Genomic DNA, 26,897 nt, shown 5'->3' on the forward strand with positions numbered 1-26,897 from the left:
AAGTGTGGAATGGGCATTAGCAATATTGGGAGTCAGCATGTTTCTAGGGGGGTTCTCACGGAAGTGGGAAAAGGGAAGTAGCTCATGTTCAGTGTGTTGGATGCGGGTTCAAGCATCCAGGTTAGTCAAGCTCCCCTGTAAGCTTATTTTCATATTGCAAGGTAATATATTTTTATCATCTATTAGAGATGTCTCAAGGAGTGACTCTTAATTTTGTTTCTTGGAACTGCAGAGGTCTACAACAACTTAGAAAAGTTAAACAAGTCATGAATAAATTAAAGGAAATGGACTCCAAAATTGTGTTTCTATAAGAAACACACCTTTTAGAAAAGGACAAAGATAAGGAGGAGATGGCAGGGTAGTGTATACACAACATCATTCTCATCCCAGGCCAGAGGAGTTATGACCCTCATTCATAAAACAGTCCCACTTCAAGTGAAACAAGTGCTTAAAGATAAGTTTGGAAGATATTTAATAGTCCAAGATTCTCTATTATCAGAAAACTTAAACTTGGTAAATTTGTATGGCCCCAATATAGACTATCCTAATTTTTTTTGTTTACATTACTCTCTCGACATTAGCAGGACTATACGTGATAGCAGGGGATTTTAATTGTACATTGAATCCCAGTATGGATAGATCCACAAGAGTGGATCAATCACATAATAGGTGTAGAGCAGCTATTCTTTGTTATATCAATGAATTTAATTTGTTAGATATTTGGAGAGAATTGGAACCGCATACCAAAGCCTATTCTTGTTACTCAAGTATATTCAAGACATATTCTTGAATTGATTATGTTTTAATTTCTTCAGAATTATGGCCCAAAATTCATAACAGCTTCTATAATATTATCACGATTTCGGATCACGCTCCATGCTGTATAAAAATTTTACAAAAGACCTAGCATTTTCATCATAAATGGTTACAAGATGAAGAATTTGTGAAATATATAGATACACAGATAGAAGAGTTCTTTGAAATTAATACTACACAAACTTCTGCATGTACAAAGTGGGAAGCATTTAAAGCTTTCTCCTTTGTTGTTCACATTAGCAATTGAACCGCTCACAATTGCAATACGTTCACATCAGCAATTTTATGGAATAGCGGTAGGACAGACAGAACACAGAATATCTTTGTATGCTGACGATGTCATTCTATTTATGTCAAATTTAAGTAAATCAATTCCAGCTGTGATAGAGCTAATTAAGACATTTGGTGCTATCTCGGGATATAAGGTAAATAACACAAAATCTTCTATGTTACTGCTCAATTCACATGAGGGAGGGAAACCGATTTCAGAGGTAATTCACTTTAATGTTGTAGAACAGTTTAAATATTTGGGACTGGAAAACGGTGTTGAAGCTTTATTTTTTATTTTTTTATCTATGAACCTTTAATGATGGAAATTAATGAGTCAATTGATAGATGGATGTCACTACCAGTATCTATAATTAGGAGAATTAGTATTTTAAAAATGAATATACTACCCAAACTACTTTATTTATTTCAAAATATTCCACTACCACCACCTTCAGATTTGTTTTCAAGAATTAAAACCATGTTTGTCAGATTTATATGGAACAACAGGAGGGCAAGGCTTCGTTTGTCTTTGTTGTATTTACCATTTGACAGAGGGGGCTTAAAATGTCCAAACTTATTGTGGTATTACTGGGCTGCACAGATGAGGTCTGTTATGTTCTACTTCTCAACAAATGAGTCTCAACATTGGACAGAAATGGAATCTCATAATCTAACCCTACCTCTGACACAGCAAAAAGACTACGGAAACAAACTAAAAACCTAATTTTAAAACACATGTTAAAAATATGGTATGACGTACAAAAATATTTAAAGGACCTACATTCATTATCGCAATATAGTCCAATATGGGGTAATCGTTTTTTTTGTTCCAGGAAGAGCGGAAAAGTACGTTCAAACTGTGGGATTCTAAGGGACTTAAAATAATCCAAGATCTTTATCTGACAGATTCTGATATTATGATGTCTTTTGAGGAGTTGAGGCGTAAGTTCAGCCTTAATAGGAAACATTTTTTCAAATACCTTCAGCTTAGAAGCTTTATTAAAGCAAATCAAGTTAATGCCCTTACTAGACCCCCACATTCATCTATGGAAAAAAGGATGATAAAGGATAATTTGAGAAAGGGTATCATATCTGAATTTTATGGGTTGCTGACTTATACAGTATAAATGTTTAATGCAGACATATGTAGCACCGGTGGAATTAAATAGATATAATAAAAACGTACCAGACATATGTACAAAATGTATGGAAGCTAGAAGAACTTTCATTGTTTCATTGTATTTGGCAATGCAGAAGGACTAAATTATTCTGGGAAGAGGTAAGAGTCATGATGGAGAAGATCATTTCAAAACAAATTTTACTGGACCCTAAGCTTTTTCTGTTGGGCTTATACCCAGAGAAACATAATTATAGTAGAAATGAGGGAGCATTTATAGACCTCGGCTTGCTTCATGCCAAAAAATGTGTCTTACTGTTGTGGACAAAGACTCACAGACCAAGTACTACTCAATGGATAAGACAAATGTTGTCGAGCCTTCCATTGGAAAGGATAACTTACATATTGAAAGCTAAACAGCAAATATTTGAAAATATATGGAGCCCTTTCACTGATTGTATTAAGGATTTGGATTTAACAGATGTGGGAGTGGATGACTAATATTTGTGGACAGTGCGGGTTCCGACTTTGTAAAACTTGATATATCCTTCAACATATTCTTGTTTCATTTTGTAATCATTACGATTATAAAAGTCAATTGTGAATAGATTAACATTAGCTAAAACAGGAGGAGCATTCTTGTTCTGAGTGTTGTTTGGTTTTTTCTTTCTTTTTTGTTGGTTTATTTGTTTGTTCGAGATATATATATATATATATATATATATATATATATATATATATATATATATATATATATACACACACACACACACACACATACATACACACACACACACACACACACACATACATACATACATACATACATACATACATACATATAAATAAATCAAACAAACAAATAAACCAACAAAAAAGAAAGAAAAAACCAAACAACACTCAGAACAGGAATGCTCCTCCTGTTTATATATTTTTGTGTTTTTTGTGGATGTATTGAATTTGAATGAATGTAGGCATTCCTACTACTGGTTGCCATAGTAACATGGGTGGTGCTGCTAAAATTAAACATTCTGGAGGGAGAGGATTTTATATAAAATTCACCAGTGTATATACAGTAGAGTGTGAGAGCGATGACACCAAATTTAACACACCTGCTCCCCATTCACACCTGAGACCATGTAACACTAACAAGTCACATGTCACCAGGGAGGGAAAATGGCTAATTGGGCCCAATTTGGACATTTTCACTTAGGGGTGTACTCACTTTTGTTGCCAGCGGTTTAGACATTAATGGCTGTGTGTTGAGGTATTTTGAGGGGACAGCAAATTTACACTGTTACACAAGCTGTACACTCACTACTTTACATTGTAGCAAAGTGTCATTTCTTCAGTGTTGTCGCATGAAAAGATATAATCAAATATTTACAAAAATGTGAGGGGTGTACTCACTTTTCTGAGATACTGTATATGAATGTAAAAGGCTGTATTTCAAAGTGTTATGAAGTGAAAAATAAAAATATTGTGGAAAAAAAACCCTGAAGGTAACTTTGTCCATCAAATATCTGCTTTAATCACATTTCCACGATATCAATGTTGACAACTACATATTCAATAGTAAAGTTTCCACATTGTTGGCACACATGATAGAAGTAAGGCTCCCTCACCTCCTAAATCCTAAGTAAGATTTGAGCAGATTGAAATTTATGTTGTTGGTGTGTTTAGGAAATGAATACAACGCTTGCTAAAGACCGAACTGATTTACAGACCCCCAGGGCCATATTCTCAATTCCTTTGTGAATTTGCAGATTTTATCTCTAACCTGGTTGTTTTTTTTTTTAGACAAAGAATTAATTGTTGATAACCCGGAAGACCCTCTGAGAACAGAGGTTGTCTCCATTCTAGATTCAGTAGGGGTCAATCAGAATGTAATAGGACCCACTCGTAATGGTGGTTACACTCTTGATTTAATACTAACATTTGTATTGGACTCAAAATTGCACTACATGCTAGATAAATTAGCTCCATGTAAAAGAAAAATAATTAGAGAGAAAAAGCTAGCGCCCTGGTATAACAATCACCTATGCACCTTAAAACAGACCACTTGAAAATTCGAATGTAAATGGCATCAAACTAACTTGGAAGTATTTCTAACAGCATGGAAGGAGAGACTCCTTAACTATAGAAAATCTCTTAGTGCTTAGTGCACAAAAATTGCTGTGACTTGGCACATTTGACTATATTGGATATGTTTGTGTGTAGGTGTTTTTTAAGGTGCTTTTTTGTTTTTTGATTTTTTTTTTTTTAGCACCGTTGTACATCTATTTTAAGAAATATAAATATGTAACAGCTCTATTTAAATACAGAACACAAGACTTAAGACAAGACCATTATAATTCAACAATTCTTGTCACTGATAGGGCCATTTGATTCTGCATGGCAATGGCAAGGATGCAGGATAACAATTTTATGAGCATGGCAAATGACTAGTGATTTCGGGTTGCATTGGTCGAAATTGCTCCACCACACACTGCTCAGTTAATAGCTCATGCAAACTGACTCAGGTGTGCGGTTGTGCTGAGTAGTTTTGTCCTGCTTTTGGATTGTTCCGCATCCCACATATGACAACCACCATTTTCAGGATAAAGGACACCTTTTCTGTTTTAGTTCATTTATGATAATTTTTTTTAAATATACAAAGCACGAAAAATTGCTTTTAAATGATGTATCTGCTATTTTTGATAACATAAATTAAAAACATAAATTAGAATCTACAATTAAATAAGCATTCTTGTTTTATTATTATTATTATTATTATTATTATTTTTTTTATATTTCTGTTACTGACAGACCAAATGTACATTTATCTTTGGCCAGAAAAGAGTGATTGGCATGAGGCTGTCATAGGGTCATTCAATCTCAAGTGGTCCAATGTAGGTTGCTCAACTTTTTTTTTTTTTTGAGTGGTTACCTCTATGTATTGGCATTGCAAAATCACCACTTTATTTATTTATTTTATTTTACTTCGTTTAACAATGATGGCCATCTTTGTATCATGGCACACAACAAATTTTTGTTATACAGCTGTTTATAGAAACTTCAGTATCTTGGCTCACAGTGGGCCTAGCTCATTGGAACAAAAACTGATCTTTAGTGCACATTTCAAGGTGTATATACACAGTATAAACATCCATGTTCCTTAGACTTAGAACTTAAGTCCAAATGTAATGCTGAAGATTGCTCACAATTCCGCTTTTTGGGTCAATTTATAATGGGAAGGGTTATTTCTCAGTCTTAATTTTTAGGGAGTACCTAGGTAAGTATAGTGTGCATTAAGGGGGTCATGATACCAAAAATCTAGTAGTCGGTACCGATACCACCCAAAGTACACGATATTCAATACCAAAGTCGATACCACAGTGTGGTTTTAAAAAAACAAAAAATTAAAAACTCTCCTGGAGGACATCCTCCTCTGGCTAATACTGGTGAGAGAGAGAGAGAGAGAGAGAGATTTTAGTCATCAAACACTGTCTGACAATGAGTAATAAAACAGTGCTAAGTGCTAATAACAAGTGCTAAGGCACTCCTAAGCGCGCACACACATCTTATACTCTGAATGCAAGCATTAGTTTAAATTCACTGATATGGTGGCAGGCAAAAAAGATTTATTAAAAGCATTAACAGTTGAATAATTATTTGAGACATTAGGCTACATTTTGCTGACAGGTCACGGGCTGAATGGTGATGCATGGTGGCTCATTAGGAGGTAGTTTATAACATTGCAATGTGTTAGCATCGTTAACAAATAACTGGCTATCGCTAACATTACATCTGGCTATAGCAAACATTACATGGAGCATAACGTTAGCTGGTTTCACTGCAACAATGCCCGCTGCCTCAAACAAACATAATATAGGACCCGTCTTTCAGGTGCTTTGCCAAATTCCAGGCGTTTCCTCGCTTTGTTTGAAATGAACGATAGCATCAGTTGCACACCGGCAACCGATGCTACCTTTCCTTTCGACAAGCTTTCCTCTCTTTTCCTCTCAATGAGTCGGGGCAGCGCTAAACTTGTCGCCGTCTTATGTAGTTTTTCCTGTGTGCTTGTAGGCGTTCTTCTTCTTCTAATACCACTTGTGGACCGACTAAAACACTTACGCGTATTTGTTGCCCCGATCAGTTCCAGAAGAACTGCAACCTCGGTACCTTCATCACCAACGGTACCTACGATACTGCAGAAAAACAAGTACCATCACGTTTTAAGAATGTTGGTACCGAGGTATAGGTTCTCGTGACATCCCTAGTGTGCATATTTATCCAAATATGGAAGTACAGTGTTCAGTTGGGTGTTTTGCAAATTAACAATGTCAAACAGAGATGTGGTGTTGATCAATAAATGCTTATTTATCATTAAACAAACAATCTAACTATTATTTGTTATGAGCTGACCCCTGATAAATGTTATCTAAGCAAATTGGACAAGCATATACTGCAATTATAAATTAATGCCAAGGTCTCTGGAAAGAGGATTGGTAAGCTTATATTTACATTCCACAGTTAAAGACTAAATGATTCCCAAATTCTTGAATGTACTGTATAAGAGTTTAATGTAACACAAGGCCCAGGATGCTTTTTTTTTAATGGAAGTGTGGAACAGTTAAAATACTTACTAATGTGAACTCTGCCAGAAGTTCCCTTCTGGTATGAGGTAGAGAATTGAGGTATGAGAATTTGATTTTTAAATTATTTAAAATTTCTATCTTTTTTTTGTTTGTTTGTTTTTTGTTTTTTTTTAAACGGACGCTTCAAGTTCACACTCAATGTGCCTGTTTCAGCTGCTGGTGAACTCCAGGCAGAGCTGGCGCTTTGGCACTCCTCACTGGGCTCAAGCCTAACGCCAAGACAAGCCTTTCAGCACGGTCCGGTGGCAGAGATGTCTTCCACTGGTGTTGTGGATTGCATGCAGTGGGAAAGGCACAGAGTCACATTCCAATAGTTGTTGCCATACTGTGCTGGAGAATACTGAACTCCCATCATGCCATAGAGGTCCTTAGAGTCTGGACCATGCAGTTGGGTCAGACAAAGAACACGTCACGGTCCTTTGCAGGCAAGAAATCCCCCACAGCCTGATGAATGGAGATTTGTACAAGATTTGCAAGCAGTTAATGCAGCAGTAAAGCAAAGAGCTCCAGATGTGCCAAATCCTTACACTATATTAAGTCGAGTTCCAGCAAATAGTGAATGGTTTTCAGTAGTAGATATAGACAATGCATTCTTCAGTATTCTTCTGGACAAAGAAAGCCAGTTTGTGTTTGCCTTAATGTTTGATGGTCGTCCTTACACCTTCACCCATCTATGTCATGGGTATTGTACGTTGATGATCTGATGATTTGCGCCCCCTCCAGGGCACAGTGTGAAACTGACACCATTAAATTACCGCAACATCTCGCTAAAGAGGGACACAAAGCCAGTCTCTCAAAATTACAGTTTGTGCAGCGAGAAGTGAGATTCTTGGGTCATGACACTTTTGAAAAGGGAAAGAAACTCAGCTGACAGAGTATCTGCAATTCAGAAGATTCCCATGCCTTTGACAAAGAAACAGGTTCTATCTTTTTTAGGCATGTGCTCCTACTGTAGAACTTTTATTCCAAATTACTTCATTCTTGAGGCACCCATCAGAGATATTGCACACCCACTGGGGATGACGGCTCACTCACAGGTAAGCTGGATGCCAGAAGCAGAGAGAGCCTTTGTAGAACTAAAGCAGGCTCTGCAAACAACTCCACCCTAGGGACTTCCGGACCCAAAGAAACCTTTTGTGCAGACTGTGTATGAGAAATCTGGCTGTATGACCTCAGTCTTGTTACAGAAACACAGAGATAAAATGAGACCTGTGACATATTTCTCTGGTAAGTTAGACCCTGTAGCAGCAGGGTTCCCTCCTTGTGTGCAGTGCAGTTGCAGTGGCCGAGAAAGCTGTAGTGGCATCCAGAGACCTGGTAGGTTACTCAGAATTGACCCCCCTGGTTCCACATGAAGTGTCATTACTCCTGCTTGAACAGAAAACCTCACACCTGTCTAGCCAGCGGTGGTTGCGCTATAACACTGTACTACTAGATATGCCAAATGTCATTAGAAAACCATGTACTGTCCTTAACCTTGCTACTCATCTTCCAACAGAGGGAGATGGGGAGCCACATGCACGTGTCGTACTGACTAACGAACTCTGCTCTCCTAGAGTCGACCTGAAGGATGTTCCATTGGAAAACCCAGATCTGATCCTCTTTGTGGAGGGGTCAGCGTCACGTGACCCAGAGTCAGGTAAAAATCGAGTGGGCAATGCAGTAGTGCCCGCACACAAGAATGTTGTGTCAGGAAGTCTCCCCTCAAACCTTTTAGCCCAGGCAGCTGAATTGCATGCCCTCATAGAAGCATATAAGTATGCCAAGGGGCAATCTGTATCAATTTACACAGACAGTAGGTATGCCTTTGGTGTAGTGCATGATTGTGGGACAATTTGGAAACACAGGAACTTCCTGACGAGCTCAGGAACACACATAGCCCACCACAATCTAGTGTCTGAGTTGTTGGATGCTGTCCTCCTCCCCAAGGGTATTGTAGTATGCAGATGTGATGCACACAATAAAAAACTAGACCCTGTTTCCCTAGGAAATGCTTGAGCGGACATTGCGCAAAGCAAGCAGCTGCATCTACAGTCCCAAAACACTGTGCACTATCCTCTGAGAAAATAATCACTCCTTCTCTACAGCTTTCAGACCTCCAAGCACAAGCTACAGTGGAGGAAAAGGCTGCGTGGCGCAAAGCAGGCTGCACTGTTGTTGACTGAGTTGGCGGTGCCCCCAGGGTCGCCCTTGTCTCCCAAAATGCATGTCCCCATATTATACAAAGTTGACGCATGGAAGAGATCACGTGTCAAAAGCGGGAATGACAGCAGCGATAACCAAGCACTGGTTCACTAAGGGCTTCTCTAATTACTCTCAAAATTTTTGTTCCAGGTGTGTAGTATGTGTCACTCACAACGTGGGTCAAGGTTTGAAGGTGGAACAGGCAGCTCACCCAGCTCCAGACAAACCATTTGACCATCTATAGTTGGATATCACTGAACGAACACCTAGGGAAGAAATTCTGGTTTGGTAATGGTAGACATGTTTTCTAAATGGGTGGAAGTGTTCCCTACCTCCCAACAAGACTCTGATGCAGTAGTGAAGGCGCTGTTTACGGAAATAAATTCCTAGATGGGGAATCCCCACTAAAATCTTCAGTGATAACGGCACACCTTTCATTAGTGCGGCCCTTAAGCAGGTGGGTGAATATTTGGGTATTGACTTGAAGCAGCACTGTGCATATCATCCAGCTAGTGGTGGGGCGGTAGAGAGAGAAAATGGGACACTAAAAAACAAATTGAGCGAATGCTGTTCTGAAACAGGCCTAGGATGAACAACGTTTCTTCCCATAGCTTTGATGAAGATGCGCATGAGGGAAAGATGCAAGTATGGCCCTTTGAGATACTGTTTGGGCCTGTGACAGCTCCTCTTACCGACGCTGCAGCATGTGATGACGCAGTGTTAAATTACTGTGCAACCTTGTCCTCTGCTCTGCACTCTATCCATAAACAGGCAAAGGCAGCACTTCCAGCACCAGCAACAGACCCGCTGCACGACCTGACAGTGGGTCGTGATTAAGGATTTCCACAGAACCAGCTGGAACAAGCCACAGTGGTCGGGGACATTCCGGATCCTCTTCGTCACTCACTCCGTGGTAAAGGTCAGCCAGAGAGCCACGTGGGTACATGCCAGCCACTGTAGGAGAGTGCCAGAGCCAAGCACTGAGCTGGAGAAGATGGGACTTTGACAGGATGACTTGAAAGTGATTCTCTATCAAGAGGCCTTTAGGAGGACCAATGCTCACGAGCGACGACCTGCATATAGACACAAGACACACTGCACTCGGGTACATATTACCACACCAGTCTCACAAGACATTACAACTGAAAGAATCAGGTGGTATTTGGTAGCCTGCCCTATCACTAATATAAGTGGACAGTTAACAGGCCTTACTCTACCCGCAGCAGTGGAGGGATATAAGGGTGACTAGCACGAGTTATGAGTGGGTGCCGAGAGTGTTAAGAAATAACCCAGAACATGTGGTTTTCACGGAGGATGTTTATGACAGCAACATATGGTGGTTAAATGGATTAAATTTTGTCGGTGCATATTATCTAGCAATGTGGCCAGGGGGAGGGGCGACTAAGACGACGAGAGTTTGCTACTTCACATAGCCAACCTCAGAGCTCCCTGACTGACTATTGTTGTAGATTAGATACAAATCAATAAACCTTGGCACATGCCCAGATATTGGCCACCTCTTAAACCATTCTGCATTGCCGTTGGTCATAAGAATCATTGCCAACAGTGTTATCCTAATAACGTGATGCGCCCCCTCATTGAACAAAACCGTAATGGTTATTCTATGCTGTCTACCCGCCCTCGCACTGCTTCAGGTGGGCATAGGAATCCACCTATATTCTCATAACACCTTCTGACGGTACGCTACCCTCACTGCCCACCAGCATAACGTCTCCAAACACTGTTATGTATGCATTATTCTACTATCCTCAGTAGAGAGCCCCTTCTTCCTCGGGCCTCTCGAACACATGATTAATATCACCCTCACTCAGATGGCATGTGTCAGCCTCAATAGGTGGAGACCAGGACATTTTGAAAATAACTGCGGCTTATCAGCCAACCACTCATCGTTCTTCTTCATGTCACTGGAATATACCAATGATACCGAAGAATCGCGTTCCCATTACGTTGGACCCCCTTTAGCCTATATTACAGTAAGCAAGCCACAAAAACCCTACCCAATTTGTCTCAATCGCACAGGGATAAGGCTCTTGGGAGCTCTCCCGGACTCATCGTGTCAAACCATATTTAATGAATATAACTGTAACTGCTCATGCTATTCACCACCCTGCTCCCTCCTCCACCCCGGAAGGCTGGGGACATTATTTATGCCCAACTGGTATTGGATATGTGGGTTGCAGGCCTATTTCTACCTTCCTTCTAATTGGAATGGCGTTTGCACTTTTGCACAGTTACGCAATCCCCTCACCTTGGTCTATGCCACACAGGTGACACGAAGCAGGCGCTCGTTGAAATCCGAGGAAAGTTTCCCACCCCCAAAACATCAGCTAAACGACAAAGGGGCTAAGTTCTGGGATGTGTTCTTTCTTCAATATGGAATCACTCAACTTTGGAATCAAATTGAAGTGATCCACTATAGGCTGGCTACATTCGCCAATGCCACTACATTGGCCATCAGCAGCATCAAGAAAGAACTAACAGCTATTCGTCTCACCACTGTACAGAACCATATGGCTCTAGATATACTTCTAGCTAAGGAAGGAGGTGTTCACACTAAGGTAGGAGATCAGTGTTGCACCTAGGTGCCTGCGAATGATGATGCTTTTGGTAATATCCCTACAGCTCTAGACCAAATGAAGCAGGTTACCCATCAGCTATACACCGATGAGCTTGGAAGACGGTCATGGGGCCCACTATATAACCTGTTTGGGTAGCTGGCCCCATACGCGACCATGGTGGTGCTTATTACTTAGACTACGAGATAGTAGTCTTATTACTTCTGTTCATTTGTTTCCCATGTATTCTTTCTCTGCTCCAACACTGTCTTGCCCAATCGGTAAGAGCAGTGACTGATGACCAAACGCTGATGCTTTTCCTATTATATCTGTATTATGATGAGTTCAGTTGAACCATAAAATAAGTCTGAACGTCTGATGTTTATGCAGCATGATAATTTCTTTCCTTATTTTATCATTTTAATATGATAAAAGGGGGGAAATGTGAGAGAATTTGTTATTCTTTCTTTGTTTTATGTGTACTTGCAGTAGCAGATAGATACTATGTAAGGTCATGCCATGTAGATTAGCACAGAATGTTTCTCGTCTCTCTTCTGTTGGAGACAAAAATGTTTTTGTCTTTGAGTGTCTGCACATTGGCTAAGACCTTGAAACCACATAGAACTCCCTTTTCGAGACTCACAGATGTCCAGCACTCCTTATCTTGTATAGTGCATGTAAGAGATGAGTGCTTCAGAGCGCTCTCATCTTCTATCCTGTATTCATCTCTCTCTGTAATAAAACTTTTGCACCTGAGAGGACGAGTCTGCGCGTGTTGTCTAATTTCCATGACACTACATGCACCAAACTCGGCACTGACCTTCAGCCTGTTCTGACTCAACTTGCTATGACTTTTCAGAGTGATCAGAATTACAAAATTTTGTCGCTGATTAACCTATCTAGTTATTATTATTATTCTTTTTCTCCCCCTAAAAGTGTCTGGGCATCAGAGACTAAGTTGTAGAGACACCAAATTTGGTGGGATGGTCAGAAATCCTACCCACTACTCAGGCACATTGACACACAGTACGAGTGGCACTATAAGAAGCATTTTTGCGTTCTGGAACTGTAAGGGCAAGGGTTTTTTAACTCCTCCTAGGCCGTTAGTCTGATTTGCATGAAACATGACGTGCATGATCCACAGAGCCTCAAAGTTATTGAAAGAATTTTGATTGGTCAAAGCGTTGCAAAGATATTAATGAATTAATTGGTCAATTCCCATAGATTCCCATTTTTACAAAATTCCGAAAGCAATATCAAAACTTAACAAAGCTTGATATACATAAACTACAGGACATTCGGAGGACAAAGTTTCACAAAGTTTCATTAAATTGTGCCCATAGGGGGTGCTACAACTTAAAAGATCACTGTAACTCCGCAATAGTATCATCAATGAAGTTGGAAATTGGTATATCTTCTTTGGTGGACTTTCTAACATATCCTCTAATATGACTTGCATAAATAAAAAAAACATGGCCACCAGCAGCCAATCAAATTTCAGCGTCTAATAACGTCAAATCTGACTGGCCTACCATTACGAAAATGAATATCTTGGTACATCTTATGAAAACATTTATTTATTTATTTTTTTATTTTTTTTACAGATTTTTGTCGGCCACAGGGTGGCCCTACAATAAGCAACTTTATGTTTTAGCTAATGACTCTATAACTAACAACTATGTGAGATAGAATAAAATTTTTGTTTCTTCTTAATCCTTGCTTTAAGCCCTAACAAGTGTAAATCCTGCCTGACCCATCCTGACGCCCTACTTCTGGTTGGAGTTCTCACCAATTGGAAGTCACTTGCTGCTGCTGAGGATTGTCCCACATGGTGCAGCCTAAAGATAATTGAGATTACTGAGGATCGTACCACTTAAAAACCATAAAGATGGCTTTGAACCTCAATTCATATGAACATTTATATTATGATGGCTAGGACTACAACTGCTATGATAGATTTAAGACTGCAATTGCCAAAAATAGTTTTGTACTCAAGTCTCCATCAGTGAACAGTGGACAAGTTCAACAAAATAGACCACGTAAAAACTGTAATGAATTTTCCTGGTTACACAACTGCACTATTTCACCATTTGTACATTTGTAGAAGGGATTTATTTATTTATAATTTCAATATCTGATGTCACCCAGATGAGGATGGGTTCCCTTTTGAGTTTGGTTCCTCTCAAGGTTTCTTCCTCATCACATCTCAGGGAGTTTTTCCTCGCCACCATTGCCTCTGGCTTGCTCATTAGGGATAAATTCATAAATTTTAAATCTATATCCTGAACTGATATATTTCTGTAAAGTTGCTTTGGGACAATGTCCATTGTTAAAAACCCTATACTAATAAAACTGATTTGAATTTGAAATCTCATTTATATGTTTATCTACAATAATAATAATAATAATAATAATAATAACAACAATAATAAACTTTATTTTATAAAGCGCCTTTAAAAGCAGCTTCTCAAAGCATTGTACACAAAATAAGCAGTACACAGAAAAATAAAGCATTATAAAAGTTAATAAGAATAACAATAAGAATAATAATAAAAGTAAACATCAACAGGCAAATGCAAGTTTAAAAAAGTATGTCTTGAGTTGAGCTTTAAAAATGCCACAGATCTGAGCTTCCCTGAGTACAGGAGGAAGATTTTAAGTGTGTTTGTGGAACAGTTAACAGATAACACTGTGAGGAGCGCAGTCTGCGATTTGGGGTGTATGGAATTAATAAAGCAGATATGTAATGAGGAGCCAAGCCATGTATTGCCTTGTATGTCAACATCATAATCTTAAAATCGACACGGAACCTGACCGGGAGCCAGTGCAAGGACTCCAAAACAGGAGTAATATGTTCACATTTCCTGGTCCCAGTCAGGATCCTGGCAGCACAGTTTTGTACATATTGCAGTTTACTGATTGTGGATTTAGACACTCTGGCTAAAACGGCATTACAGTAATCTATCCGAGTGACAACAAATGAGTTTATCAGTTTTTCAGCCACAGAGAAGTTTAAAATTCTGCCATTCTATTTTTTTTAAAAAAACCTACTTTTTTTGAACTGATCATCCCGAGATCCTCATGACAAAAAGTTATCAAAAGAATTTTGATTAATCAAAGCGTTGCAAAGATACAAGTTAAGTATTTGGTCAGGTGACGCCCATTTTCACAAATTGATCTAGTTGTTTTTCTGCAGTAGCGTAGTTACCGTTGGTAATGAAGTTACTGAGGTTGCAATTCTTGCAAGTGTTTTAGTCTGTCCACAAGTAGTAAAGAAGAAGAAGAACGCCTACAAGCACACGGGAAAAACTACGGTTTTCAACCGACGCTATCGTTCATTTCAAACAAAGCGAGGAAACGCCTGGAATTTGGCAAAGCACCTGAAAGACAGTCCTATATTATTGTTTGTTTGAGGCAGCTGGCATTGTGGCCAGCTAACGTTATGCTCCATGTAATGTTTGCGATAACCAGTTAATTGTTAATGATGCGAACACATTGCAATGTTATAAACTACCTCCTAATGGGCCACCATGCATCGCCATTCAACCCGTGACCTGTCAGCAAAATGTAGTCTAATGTCACTAATAATTATTCAAATGTTACTGGTTTTAATAAATCTTTTAGGCCTGCCACCATATCAGTGAATTTAAACTAATGCTTGCATTCAGAGTATAAGGGGTGTGTGGGTGGGTGTGTGTGTGTGCGTGCGTGTTTAGGAGTGCACCTTAGCACTTGTAGCCTCCACTGTTTTATTAGTCATTGTCAGACAGTGTTTGATAACTAAAATATCCCCCTCTCCCTCTCTTTTTGCCAGAGGAGGATGTCCTCCAGGAGAGTTTTTAATCACATTCTTTAAATTGAATTTTTATACCACACCGTGGTATTGACTTTGGTATCGAGTATTGTGTACTTTTAGTGGTATTGGTACCAACTACAAGATTTTTGGTATCGTGACATCCATAGAGGATATTAATTCATAATGAAATGTTCTACTCATTAATTATTATCATCACTATTATTATCATTAATATCTCAATATCTTCCGAATATCAGATGAGTAAGGGTGGCAATTCACCTGCATGTGGGTAAAATGTTATTCCAACAGGGAATTTTATGTACTCTTCAAGGTCACCCCTCCTAGCATGAAGGTGGACGAATCAAATTTTTTTTCGGTAAGATACTGAGTCTTGTGGCCTTCTATCCTTTTAAATTTTTAAATATTTCTAGTTAAGACTACCATGGATCACAATGGATTCAGTGTAACAGAAAACAGATTGTCATGTGTTTTTTGAACTGTAGGTTCATAATAATATCTAAGAAGTGGTACTTACAAGCTCTACCTCACCAAGGTTTAGTTGGGCACGACCTAAAGTCTGCCATGCCTCCCACCACATAGGACGAAGTTTGACTGCCATCTCAGCTGCCTGTACTGCATGGAAGACCTCCTGAAGTATGGTCAGAACCTAGACGATCACAGTTCAAATGATAACAGAATACAAATCCAGAGTACAAATTTCATATTATGGAATTTGCAAAATTATTCACATATTGAATGCAAAATTTTTAAAACATTTTTAACGCAGTATAGAACTGCATTAAACATCCCCGGCGTGTACAGGGCAGAGCCCCGCCCCCACCTCAACTACTCAGACCACATATCTGTTATGCTAATCCCAGCATACAGACTGCTCGTCAGACACTCCAAACCGGTTTTGAAGCAGGTGAAAACCTGGCCAGCAGGAGCCATCTCTGCTCTTCAGGACTGTTTTGAGCACACTGACTGGTACATGTTCAGGGATGGTGCAACTGACAGCAACTCCACCAACTTGGAGGAATACATGGCATCAGTGACCAGCTACATCAGCAAGTGAATTCATGATGTCACCATCTCAAAGACCATCACAACATGCTCCAACCAGAAGCCGCGGATGACTGCAGAGGTGCATGCACTGCTGAGGATCCGAGACTCCGCCTTCAGGGCAGGTGACAAGGCGGCCCTAAGAACATCGAGGGCCAAACTGTCCTGGGCCATCAGAGAGGCAAAGCGCGCACACGCCTAGAAAATCCACAGTCACTTCACGGATAGCGGCGAACTAGAACTACAACAACTAATCGATAAAATCGATAATAATCAATTATGAAAATCGTTGTCAGTGAATCTCATTATCGATTAGTTGGTCTGCGCATGGCACGGGGGAGATTTACTCATTACGTTACTTCTGTTACGAACATGCTTCGGACCCCTAGTGGTCAGTGGTGTAATTGCAGGGGGTCCATAGGAAAGTTTTTAAAAAGTTGAAATAACATATATATATATATATATATATATATTTTGTTAAATGTACCAAAATATATCCAAATGAGATGTTTTAAAATGAATCAATTTGGTTATTCGCATACATTCACAAATATCACGTTAGCTAAGCTGACGATCGTTCATTGATGGATTTATTTAAAATTTATTAAGTTCATGTGTCACATTGATGGATAAAATAAACAAAAGATAATTCAGAGAGTCAAATTAAATGTCACACCAACAATAAAATGTAATTGAACCTGGTATTTGAACGAATCCCTGGGGAATGACAGGTTCTACCAATCAACTAGGGATTGCTAGGACTGTAGAATTCTGTGCTTTTTGTGCATCCATAAAAAGTAATGTATAGATACTATACATGTATATACGCGCACACACATACATTATTTATATATATATATATATATATATATATATATATATACACACACACACACACACACACTGCATCCGGAAAGTATTCACAGCACTTCACCTTTTCCACATTTTATGTTACAGCCTTATTCCAAAATGGATTAAATTAATTATTTTCCTCAAAATTCTACAAACAGTACCCCATAATGACAACGTGAAAGACATTTGTTTGAAATCTTTGCAAATTTATTAAAAATAAAAAACAAAAAAAGAACATTTACATAAGTATTCACAGCCTTTGCTCAATACTTTATTGAAGCACCTTTGGCACCAATTACAGCCTCAAGTCTTTTTGATTATGATGCTACAAGCTTGGCACACCTATTTTTGGACAGTTCCTCCCATTCTTCTTTGCAGGACCTTTCAAGCTCCATCAGGTTGGATGGGGAGCGTCAATGCACAGCCATTTTCAGATCTCTCCAGAGATGTTCAATCGGGTTCAAGTCTGGGCTCTGGCTGGGCCACTCAAGCACATTCACAGAGTTGTCCTGTAGCCACTCTTTTCTTATCTTGGCTGTGTGCTTAGGGTCGTTGTCCTGTTGGAAGATGAACCTTTGCCCCAGTCTGAGATCCAGAGTGCTCTGGAGCAGGTTTTCATCAAGGATGTCTCTGTACATTGCTGCATTCATCTTTCCATCGATCCTGACTAGTCTCCCAGTTCCTGCCGCTGAAAAACATCCCCACAGCATAATGCTTCCACCACCATGCTTCACTGTAGGGATGGAATTAGCCAGGTGATGAGTGGTGCCTGGTTTCCTCCAGATATGACGCTTGCCATTCAGGCCAAAGAGTTCAATCTTTGTTTCATCAGACCAGATAATTTTGTTTCTCATGGTCTGAGAGTCCTTCAGGTGCCTTTGGCAAACTCCAGGTGGGCTGTCATGTGCCTTTTACTGAGGAGTCGCTTCCGTCTTGCCACTCTACCCTACAGGCCTGATTGGTGAAGTGCTGCAGAGATGGTTGTTCTTCTGGAAGGTTCTCCTCTCTCCACAGAAACACGCTGGAGCTCTGTCAGAGTGACCATCGGGTTTTTGGTTACCTCCCTGATTAAGGCCCTTCTCCCCCGATCGCTCAGTTTGGCCAGGTGGCCAGCTCTAGGAAGAGTCCTGGTGGTTCCAAACTTCTTCCATTTACGGATGATGGAGGCCACTGTGCTCATTGGGGCCTTCAATGCTGCAGAAATGTTTCTGTACCCTTTCCCAGATCTGTGCCTCGATACAATCCTGTCTCGGAGGTCTACAGACAATTCCTTGGACTTCATGGCTTGGTTTGTGCTCTGACATGCATTGTTAACTGTGGGACCTTATATAGACAGGTGTGTGCCTTTCCAAATCATGTCCAATCAACTGAATTTTCCACAGGTGGACTCCAATCAAGTTGTAGAAACATCTCAAGGATGATCAGTGGAAACAGGATGCACCTGAGCTCAATTTTGAGTGTCATGGCAAAGGCTGTGAATACTTATGTACATGTGCTTTTATGTTTTTTATTTTTAATAAATTTGCAAAGATTTCAAACAAACTTCTTTCATGTTGTCATTATGGGGTATTGTTTGTAGAATTTTGAGGAAAGTAATGAATTTAATCCATTTTGGAATAAGGCTGTAACATAACAAAATGTGGAAAAAGTGAAGCACTGTGAATACTTTCCGGATGCACTGTATATGAAGTCCATCCCTAATTTCATGCAGTTTGTTTGCTTTTCTTTTGCTTTTCTTTAGAGAGAGAGAGAGAGAACAGAAACTTACTTTAACTGATGCAATAGTAGGAGCTCTGATGTGGATAAAGCTGCATGTACATACCTGAAATTATCTATTTTTAAAACCTTAATTTGTCTAAAATAATTTTCACTATCATAGCTTACTAAGTATAATATCCACAGTTATGTTAGCTACATTTTTATTACAAATAGAAAATTGGTCAATAGTTACATAGAGAGATATGTAATGTTTGTTAAGTGTTTTAGGTGTCATTTATGCAGTTTCTCAAGCCACTATGGGCTTTTACTGTACCACTCTAATTTTTTTTATTGCACTGACACAGCCTGTCACTCTTATTTTTTATTGATAGTCAAAAAGGTTCAGAAAAGTTTGAAGGGAGAGAGACAGTCAGTTGGGCAGGATGAAAAAAAACTATATTTAACTACTTTGGACCACCTGGTAAAAAAGCTAGGAGTGAGAGGGCAGAGTGTCATGATATGGAACATATGGATGAATCATTATCAGGATCTTTATCATGTTTTATCAGGTCTTTATCATTTCAACTTTTGGACAGATGGCCTCACATTATCTTCAAGCACTCTTTGATATGATGCAGAAGTCATAGTTGAATCAATGAATGCAAGCTGTCCAGTCCCTGAGACATCAAAGCAACCCCAAACCATAACATTTCAAACGACTATACTTCACAGTTGGTATGAGGTGCTTCTCCTGAAAAGGAATCTTTGGTCTGCGCCAAACAAGTCTGCTATTACTATGGCCAAACAACTCTATCTTTGATTCGTCTGTCCAGAGCACATTATTCCAAAAGGCCTGGTATTTATGCCTATATTACTCATTGGCAAACTGTAATTTTGCTTTAAAGTTCTTTTTAGACAGCAAAGGCTTTTTACTGGCATGCCTCCCATGCAGGTCAAATTTGTGCAATCTCGTTCTGATTGTAGATGTATGCACTTTGACACCAACAGTTGCAAGACAAGAACCTGTGATAAAATTTGGGGGTTCTTGGAGACTTCTGTTTGCATCAGATGGTCTGCTCTTGGGCTGAATTTGCTGGGACGGCCAGTCTTGGACAAACTGAAAGTCGTTTGAAATCTGCACCACTTGAAGATGATTTTCCTTACAACTGAATTATGTATTTCAAATAATTAGGGGATCTTTTTAAATCCCTTGCCAGACTCATAGGTATCCACAACCTTTCTTTTCTGAAGGCCTTATAGAACTCTTTAGATCTTGGCATGATGACACCCCACACACACCTCAGTAGCAAAGGGAACACCAGACACTAGATATGAGAGGGGTATAAATGAGACAGGTTCAACCTGCACTCCATAAGCAGGTTCTAATCACGGACACCCAATCTTCAACACCTGATTCTAATTTTATGGATTTGAAGGTGTGATAAATGTAGGGGTGTACTTACTTTTTCCATGTGACTGATCTGGGTTTTTTTTTTTATTTAAATTGTGAAAATTACTACAAAATGTCAGTTTTATGTGTCATTTGATAGAGTGTATCAACTTTATAAATAGGCACTGTTTCAAAGAGGATCAAGTGAAAAAATGAAAATAGAAAGAAAAAAAAGAAAAGCATTATGCCCCTGTTTGAATGATTTAAAGTCCATTGACACCACTAAACATACAGTAAACTATTGGCTAAACAAATTTAATACTTAAAGTATGTTTGACTGACCCATACCTGTGATTTCATCTCATATAGGACAGCTTCTTCTGGAGTTAGCTGAATGGCCTCGTCCCATTTCTTCACTGCTTCCCAATATCTGAAGGAAACCACATTTTCATAATTTAAGTTCTGAACCTCAACACCACATGTCATGTTGGCCAACTCAAATGATACTTTACTCTAAATTAGGACTCTAAACAGCTTCATGTGTGGAAAAAAATACAATTGTGAGCACATATAATTCACACACCCATAACAAATTATACTGGTGTGCCTCACTTACATAAATCCTATTTTTCTGGATGTCAGATTAGTTTTGTTAATTTGTAAATGCAAAGCTATTTGGCAATGTTTCTCTGTGCGTGCAAGGGGGAAATGACTGACAAACACAACTTGCATGGGTCTAAATAACATTTAAGCAATGTTGCACAAGTAAGGTTGCTGTTGTACTGAATATCAGCATGAGTGTGATTTGGACTTAGGCACGAGGCCACCGGTTAATGGCAACCATGTCATTATTCAGTACTACAGCACAATTCCAAGTCTCCGCAGCTGGATAGAGTGTTGCATGCAACGCACAATCTGACTGACAAGTGATTATAATAACAGTTTCAGAGTAACAGACTTGCTAGAATTGGAATTTTATGTAGAAAAAACAGACAAAATACAAATAAAAATATACAAATACAAAAAAGTTAAAAGTATATGTGTTGTTATATCAGCACTCTTGGAATGCCGCTTCTCCAATCAAATTATGAAGCGGAACTAACTGTTGAATACTGTAACTACTAATACACACTGTTGTGGTTTTAGGGTAGAATGATTTTTTAAAAAACTCTGTTTATTTAACCAGTAAAAAGGGCTCTGCTTCCTTCTATCTTGATCAGATGAGCTTTGCTTTAATTAATCAAGAGAGCTCTGAGGCCTTTTTGACAATAGGAGGGGTCAAATTCCACTTGAGTTGCTGCAAAAAATTATGTGTAGTGTTCAGGAGATTCTAATGATTGTTAATGCATTTTTATATATATAAATAAATATATAAATATATATATATATATATATATATATATATATATATATATATATATATATATATATATATGCGCCAAAAAAAAAAAATCCACAGCTTATGGTTGTGCACCCCCACCCCTCTGAAGTTTTTAGCCATTGCTTCATCTTCTGTCAGTTGTTAAAGTATCTCACAAAAGTGAGTACACCCCTCACATTTTTGTAAATATTTGATTATATCTTTTCATGTGACAAAATGACACTTTGCTACAATGTAAAGTAGTGAGTGTACAGCTTGTATAATAGTATAAATTTGCTGTCCCCTCAAAATAACTCAACACACAGCCATTAATGTCTAAACCGCTGGCAACAAAAGTGAGTACACCCCTAAGTCAAAATGTCCAAATTGGGCCCAAAGTTTCAATATTTTGTGTGGCCACCGTTATATTCCAGCACTGCCTTAACCCTCTTGGGCATGGAGTTCACCAGAGCTTCACAGGTTGCCACTGGAGTCCTCTTCCACTCCTCCATGATGACATCACGGAACTGGTGGATGTTAGAGACCTTGTGCTCCTCCACCTTCTGTTTGAGGATGCCCCACAGATGCTCAATAGGGTTTAGGTCTGGAGACATGCTTGGCCAGTCCATCACCTTCACCCTCAGCTTCTTTATCAAGGCAGTGGTCGTCTTGGAGGTGTGTTTGGGGTCATTATCATGCTGGAATACTGCATACTGATCATGCTCTGCTTCAGTATGTCACAGTACATGTTGGCATTCATGGTTCCCTCGATGAACTGTAGCTCCCCAGTGCCGGCAGCACTCATGCAGCCCCAGACCATGACACTCCCACCACCATGCTTGACTGTAGGCAAGACACACTTGTCTTTGTACTCCTCACCTGGTTGCCACCACACACGCTTGACACCATCTGAACCAAATAAGTTTATCTTGGTCTCATCAGACCACAGGACATTGTTCCAGTAATCCATGTCCTTAGTCTGCTTGTCTTCAGCAAACTGTTTGTGGGCTTTCTTGTGCATCATCTTTAGAAGAGGCTTCCTTCTGGGACAACAGCCATGCAGAACAATTTGATGCAGTGTGCGGCGTATGGTCTGAGCACTGACAGGCTGACCCCCCACCCCTTCAACCTCTGCAGCAATGCTGGCAGTACTCATACGTCTGTTTCCCAAAGACAACCTCTGGATATGACGCTGAGCACATGCACTCAACTTCTTTGGTCGACCATGGCGAGGCCTGTTCTGAGTGGAACCTGTACTGTTAAACCGCTGTATGGTCTTGGCCACCGTGCTGCAGCTCAGTGTCAGGGTCTTGGCAACCAAAGTGAGGGAAAGAGAATGAAATGATCTGCTCATGATCCAAAACATGACAAGCAGGGTGGCTGTAGTGTCATTGTTTGGGCTTGCATAGCTGCTTCTGGAATGGGCTCACAATCTTTATTAACAATGTAATTCATGATGGCAGCACCAGAATTAATTCAGAAATGTACAGAAACATGCTGTCTGCCAATTTACAGAGAAATGCAGCCAACCTAATGGGAAGGAACTTCATGCAGCAAGACACACTGCCAAGGCAACAAAGGACTTCATCAGGGGGGAAAAAATTTAATGTTTTAGACTGACCAAGTCATTCTACAGACCTTAACCTACTTGAGCATGTATTTCACCTCCTGATGAATAGACTGAAGACTGTGTGAATCCCCACAAAACAACGACAACTGAAATAAGCTGTGGTACAAGCCTGAAAAAGCAGCACAAAAGAAGAATGCAACAGTTTGTAGATGTCAGTGGGTCGCCAGTTTGATACAGCAAACAAGGTATATGCAACCTAATATTAAGTGTTATTTACTGTAATTTACTTCAAGACTTGTCTGTTCATATTAGTGTTAATTTGTCAGCAATTTTTTTTATTTTGTCTTAGTCCTGTGATAAATGTCCTTGACAGTTCTTATTTTTTTTATTTAGTCCTGATATCTTTTTAAAGTTAAGTTTTACTTGACTAAACATCTGGGCATTTTAGTCTTATCTTAGTCAATGAAAACCCTAAGTATTTTAGTCTAGTTTTAGTCAACGAAAACTGTAGACATTTTTAGCCATAAGATTATTATTGATTAACATTTCAGTCAGTCTAGTCGAGCCAGTGGTGGAAATTGCCGAGATACACCAAGGCAACTCTAGTTGGGGAGGTTTTTCTTTGTCTTTTTTTTTTTTTTTGGTTTGGGGTAAATATGTGTAAATATAATATAAAACATATGAATATAAATACCTATTATTATAATATATAATAATTTTATACTTATTTAATCTCTCCTCCAAACAATATGTTTTCTTGAGTATTAAGACATAATTCATGAATTGTGTGTGGTAGAACCCTGCACAGGACTGTTTTCTTACTCCCGCTCCCGCAATGTGTGTTCCACTCCCGACTACACCTGCAATATTTGTCTCCATTCCCGCACACACCTGCAAACATTCGGTCACGGCTTGTAGAGATTGTGAAAAATTTACACAAATGTTAGGGCTAAGCGTTCAGAATAACAGACATAAAACACTCTGTTTAATTAAACTGACCATAAGATAAAATAATGCTAAAGTAAAGCACCACAGGCAATTTTTTATTAGCCTTATAAAACTCTATCAACTTTTAAAACATCACAACTAGCGGAACGTAAAAACATATTTAAATGTACACGTAACACCACACACACACACACACACACACACACACACACACACACACACACACACACACACCCCCCCCTTACAATAACAGTTAAACTCTGGTAACCCAACAAGGAACAATATATTATTGAATTACTTAAAATAAAATATATAAAGATTAAACAAATTAAATATAAAAAAAAATTTTAATTAAATAAATAGGAAATTAAAAAAAATCTCAGATATCACAGGTGTTTATGTAGCTAATTAACATATAGCACGAAAAAAAAAATACTAAAAAACATTAAACATACTTAACGAATGGATGAAACTATGAATCACTTGGCCTAGGTTTGTGCATCTCTCTTCCAAGATCTACCAACACACACTAAATGCCCTCTCTGATGGCGCACTAGATGCAGGGATACTCAAAATAAAACGTGCAAGTTTTGAGAGCGCTGGGAAGATTGTCTTCCCAGTCTGTGAATCGGTCAGAGCAACTTTGCTTTTTGGTTGGTGGTGGCTTATCCTCTGCTGTGGCCGGAACCTGGTCAAACCTTATCTTATGGATAATTTCCTTTGTACCTCTGGATTAGATCATTTTGAAAAAAATTAAATGTATTACTTTTTATTACAATTAGAGTTTTCTTTTGTTTTATGCTCTTATTCATTTGGCAATTCTTAAGATTTTTATTAATTGTCTTATCTGTTTCTTATCTATTTCTTGACTGCATAAAACTAATTCTAATTTGTAACTGCACTGTGTATTTTCTGTTTTTGTATCTTCAAAGCACTTTGGTTGTTTTCAAAAAGTGCAATGTTAGTAAAGTTTAGGCCTCTTATTATTTTAGTACTAGACTTTTCACAAATATAAATAGGCTATAAGTTCACTTTAAAATAAGTCTACAAACAAGATAGCCTATATTCATAATATTAAAACTATAAAGCCTATTTTAAATATTCAATTTATACACCTTTGGTGGTGTCATCTCTTGGATCTGGGCACAACATCCGTAGCAATCGCATTTTAGGAGTCAGGAACATTGCAATCCTGTAGATCATGTGAAGGGGAGTTGCTGATGTGTGCCCATCAGTTCTTCCAGACGTGAGGCACACACACTAGTGACTTCGGAGAGCACAGGCTTGATGATGTTGCTTGGCAGTGTTCAATGAGTCTGACAGTCCACGGCAGTGCAAGTGATACGCTTGGAGTGGAGTTGACTCGAGGTCATTAGTAGCATCTTTGAATAACTTGAGAAATGCAACCACTATTTTCATTGAGCTGTACAATTCTTTCGTACTGGTTATTGGTCATCAGTAATGTAGAAATTTCCTCATGCTGTTTCAGTATTGAATCTAGCATATGATAATTTGAATTCCATTGGTAAATTCTTGATAAATTGCCTGAGGGATGTCTTCAAGGCTGTTCTGCAGAACTGAATGTTTGAAATATTTTACCAGATTTTTTTTGCATTGGTCAACAGTTCAGAGAGCTTGGCCAACACGTCTGGGGCAAATACGCTGGACAGGATGACATTCAGGATGTGTGCATTGCAGTTCAGCCTGGTGTATCCACACAGGACAGCAACTATGTTGGCTCCACGGTCAGTGATAAACACAACAAGGCCAACTAGCAGTGATGTGTCTATTCCAAATGCACAGAGTTGCTGGAATAGCAGGTTCCAAATGTTCTCTACTGTTTTTGGCACGCCATTTTCGAAGAGAGCCGCAAACAACACCCTCGAAATGAGACCAAAGTCATTGTTTGTGTAATGAATGGTGCTGGATATGAATGAAGTTTATGGTAATCTGTTGTGATGGCACGTTTCAATGATGGGCTTTAACTTCGTTGCCACAGACAACTGCAGTGCCTGTGCTTTTCCCTCAAGATGTCTGGACACAGTAGTTGGATGTGGCAGAGCATCTCTTACATCAAATATGCTATATTTAGCAGCTACATTAACAAATTTTTGAACTATGTCAACAAAGCCTTTCCCGGAAACAAAGTCATACGAATGTCTTTACAGCAAAGTGCAACACATTTATTTGCAGTTTCTTGCTTAATATGAGCAGGAAGAAGGGCTTTATTGTGGAATGAGAGTTTACTTTGACTCTGGAGAACGGAGCAGGTATGTATCAACCCAGAGGTGCCAGATTTGTGCCTGTTGTAAACGAATACTTACAAAGTTAAATTCTTTTCTATTTTTTTAAGTAACAACTGAAAATTGTTTCCAAATGTCAGACTTGCCTTGCTTTGTTTTTGTTAAGTAAATAGCCACTTTAATTTTCTTCTCAACTTCATTTGTTGACTCTATTCTTGTTACGCGCCAAATCCCAGGACCACAGCAAAGGTAAAACCACCTGCTCCAGAGAGATTTGTGTTTGGTCCCATGGGGCCCACGGGATACCATTCCCAATGCAGCCCTCTAAATGTGTGGCACATAAACACAGTTTGTTCATCCTTATTTTATCATTAT

At 39.0% G+C, this 26,897-nt stretch overlaps 1 protein-coding gene across 1 annotated transcript in view; it reads right to left on the minus strand.

Annotated features, from left to right (window-relative positions):
• ttc33 (tetratricopeptide repeat domain 33) overlaps positions 1-26,897 on the minus strand; it is a 42,531-nt gene that overhangs the window by 2,135 nt on the left and 13,499 nt on the right. The window contains exons 3-4 of the mRNA XM_053618411.1: positions 20,750-20,831; positions 15,935-16,066 (exon numbers count right to left, since the gene is read on the minus strand). Coding sequence (XP_053474386.1) covers positions 15,935-16,066; positions 20,750-20,831 — 214 coding nt within the window. The remainder of the gene's footprint in view (positions 1-15,934; positions 16,067-20,749; positions 20,832-26,897) is intronic.

Source organism: Ictalurus furcatus, chromosome 28 (assembly GCF_023375685.1).
Source record: "Ictalurus furcatus strain D&B chromosome 28, Billie_1.0, whole genome shotgun sequence".
NCBI lineage: Eukaryota > Metazoa > Chordata > Actinopteri > Siluriformes > Ictaluridae > Ictalurus > Ictalurus furcatus.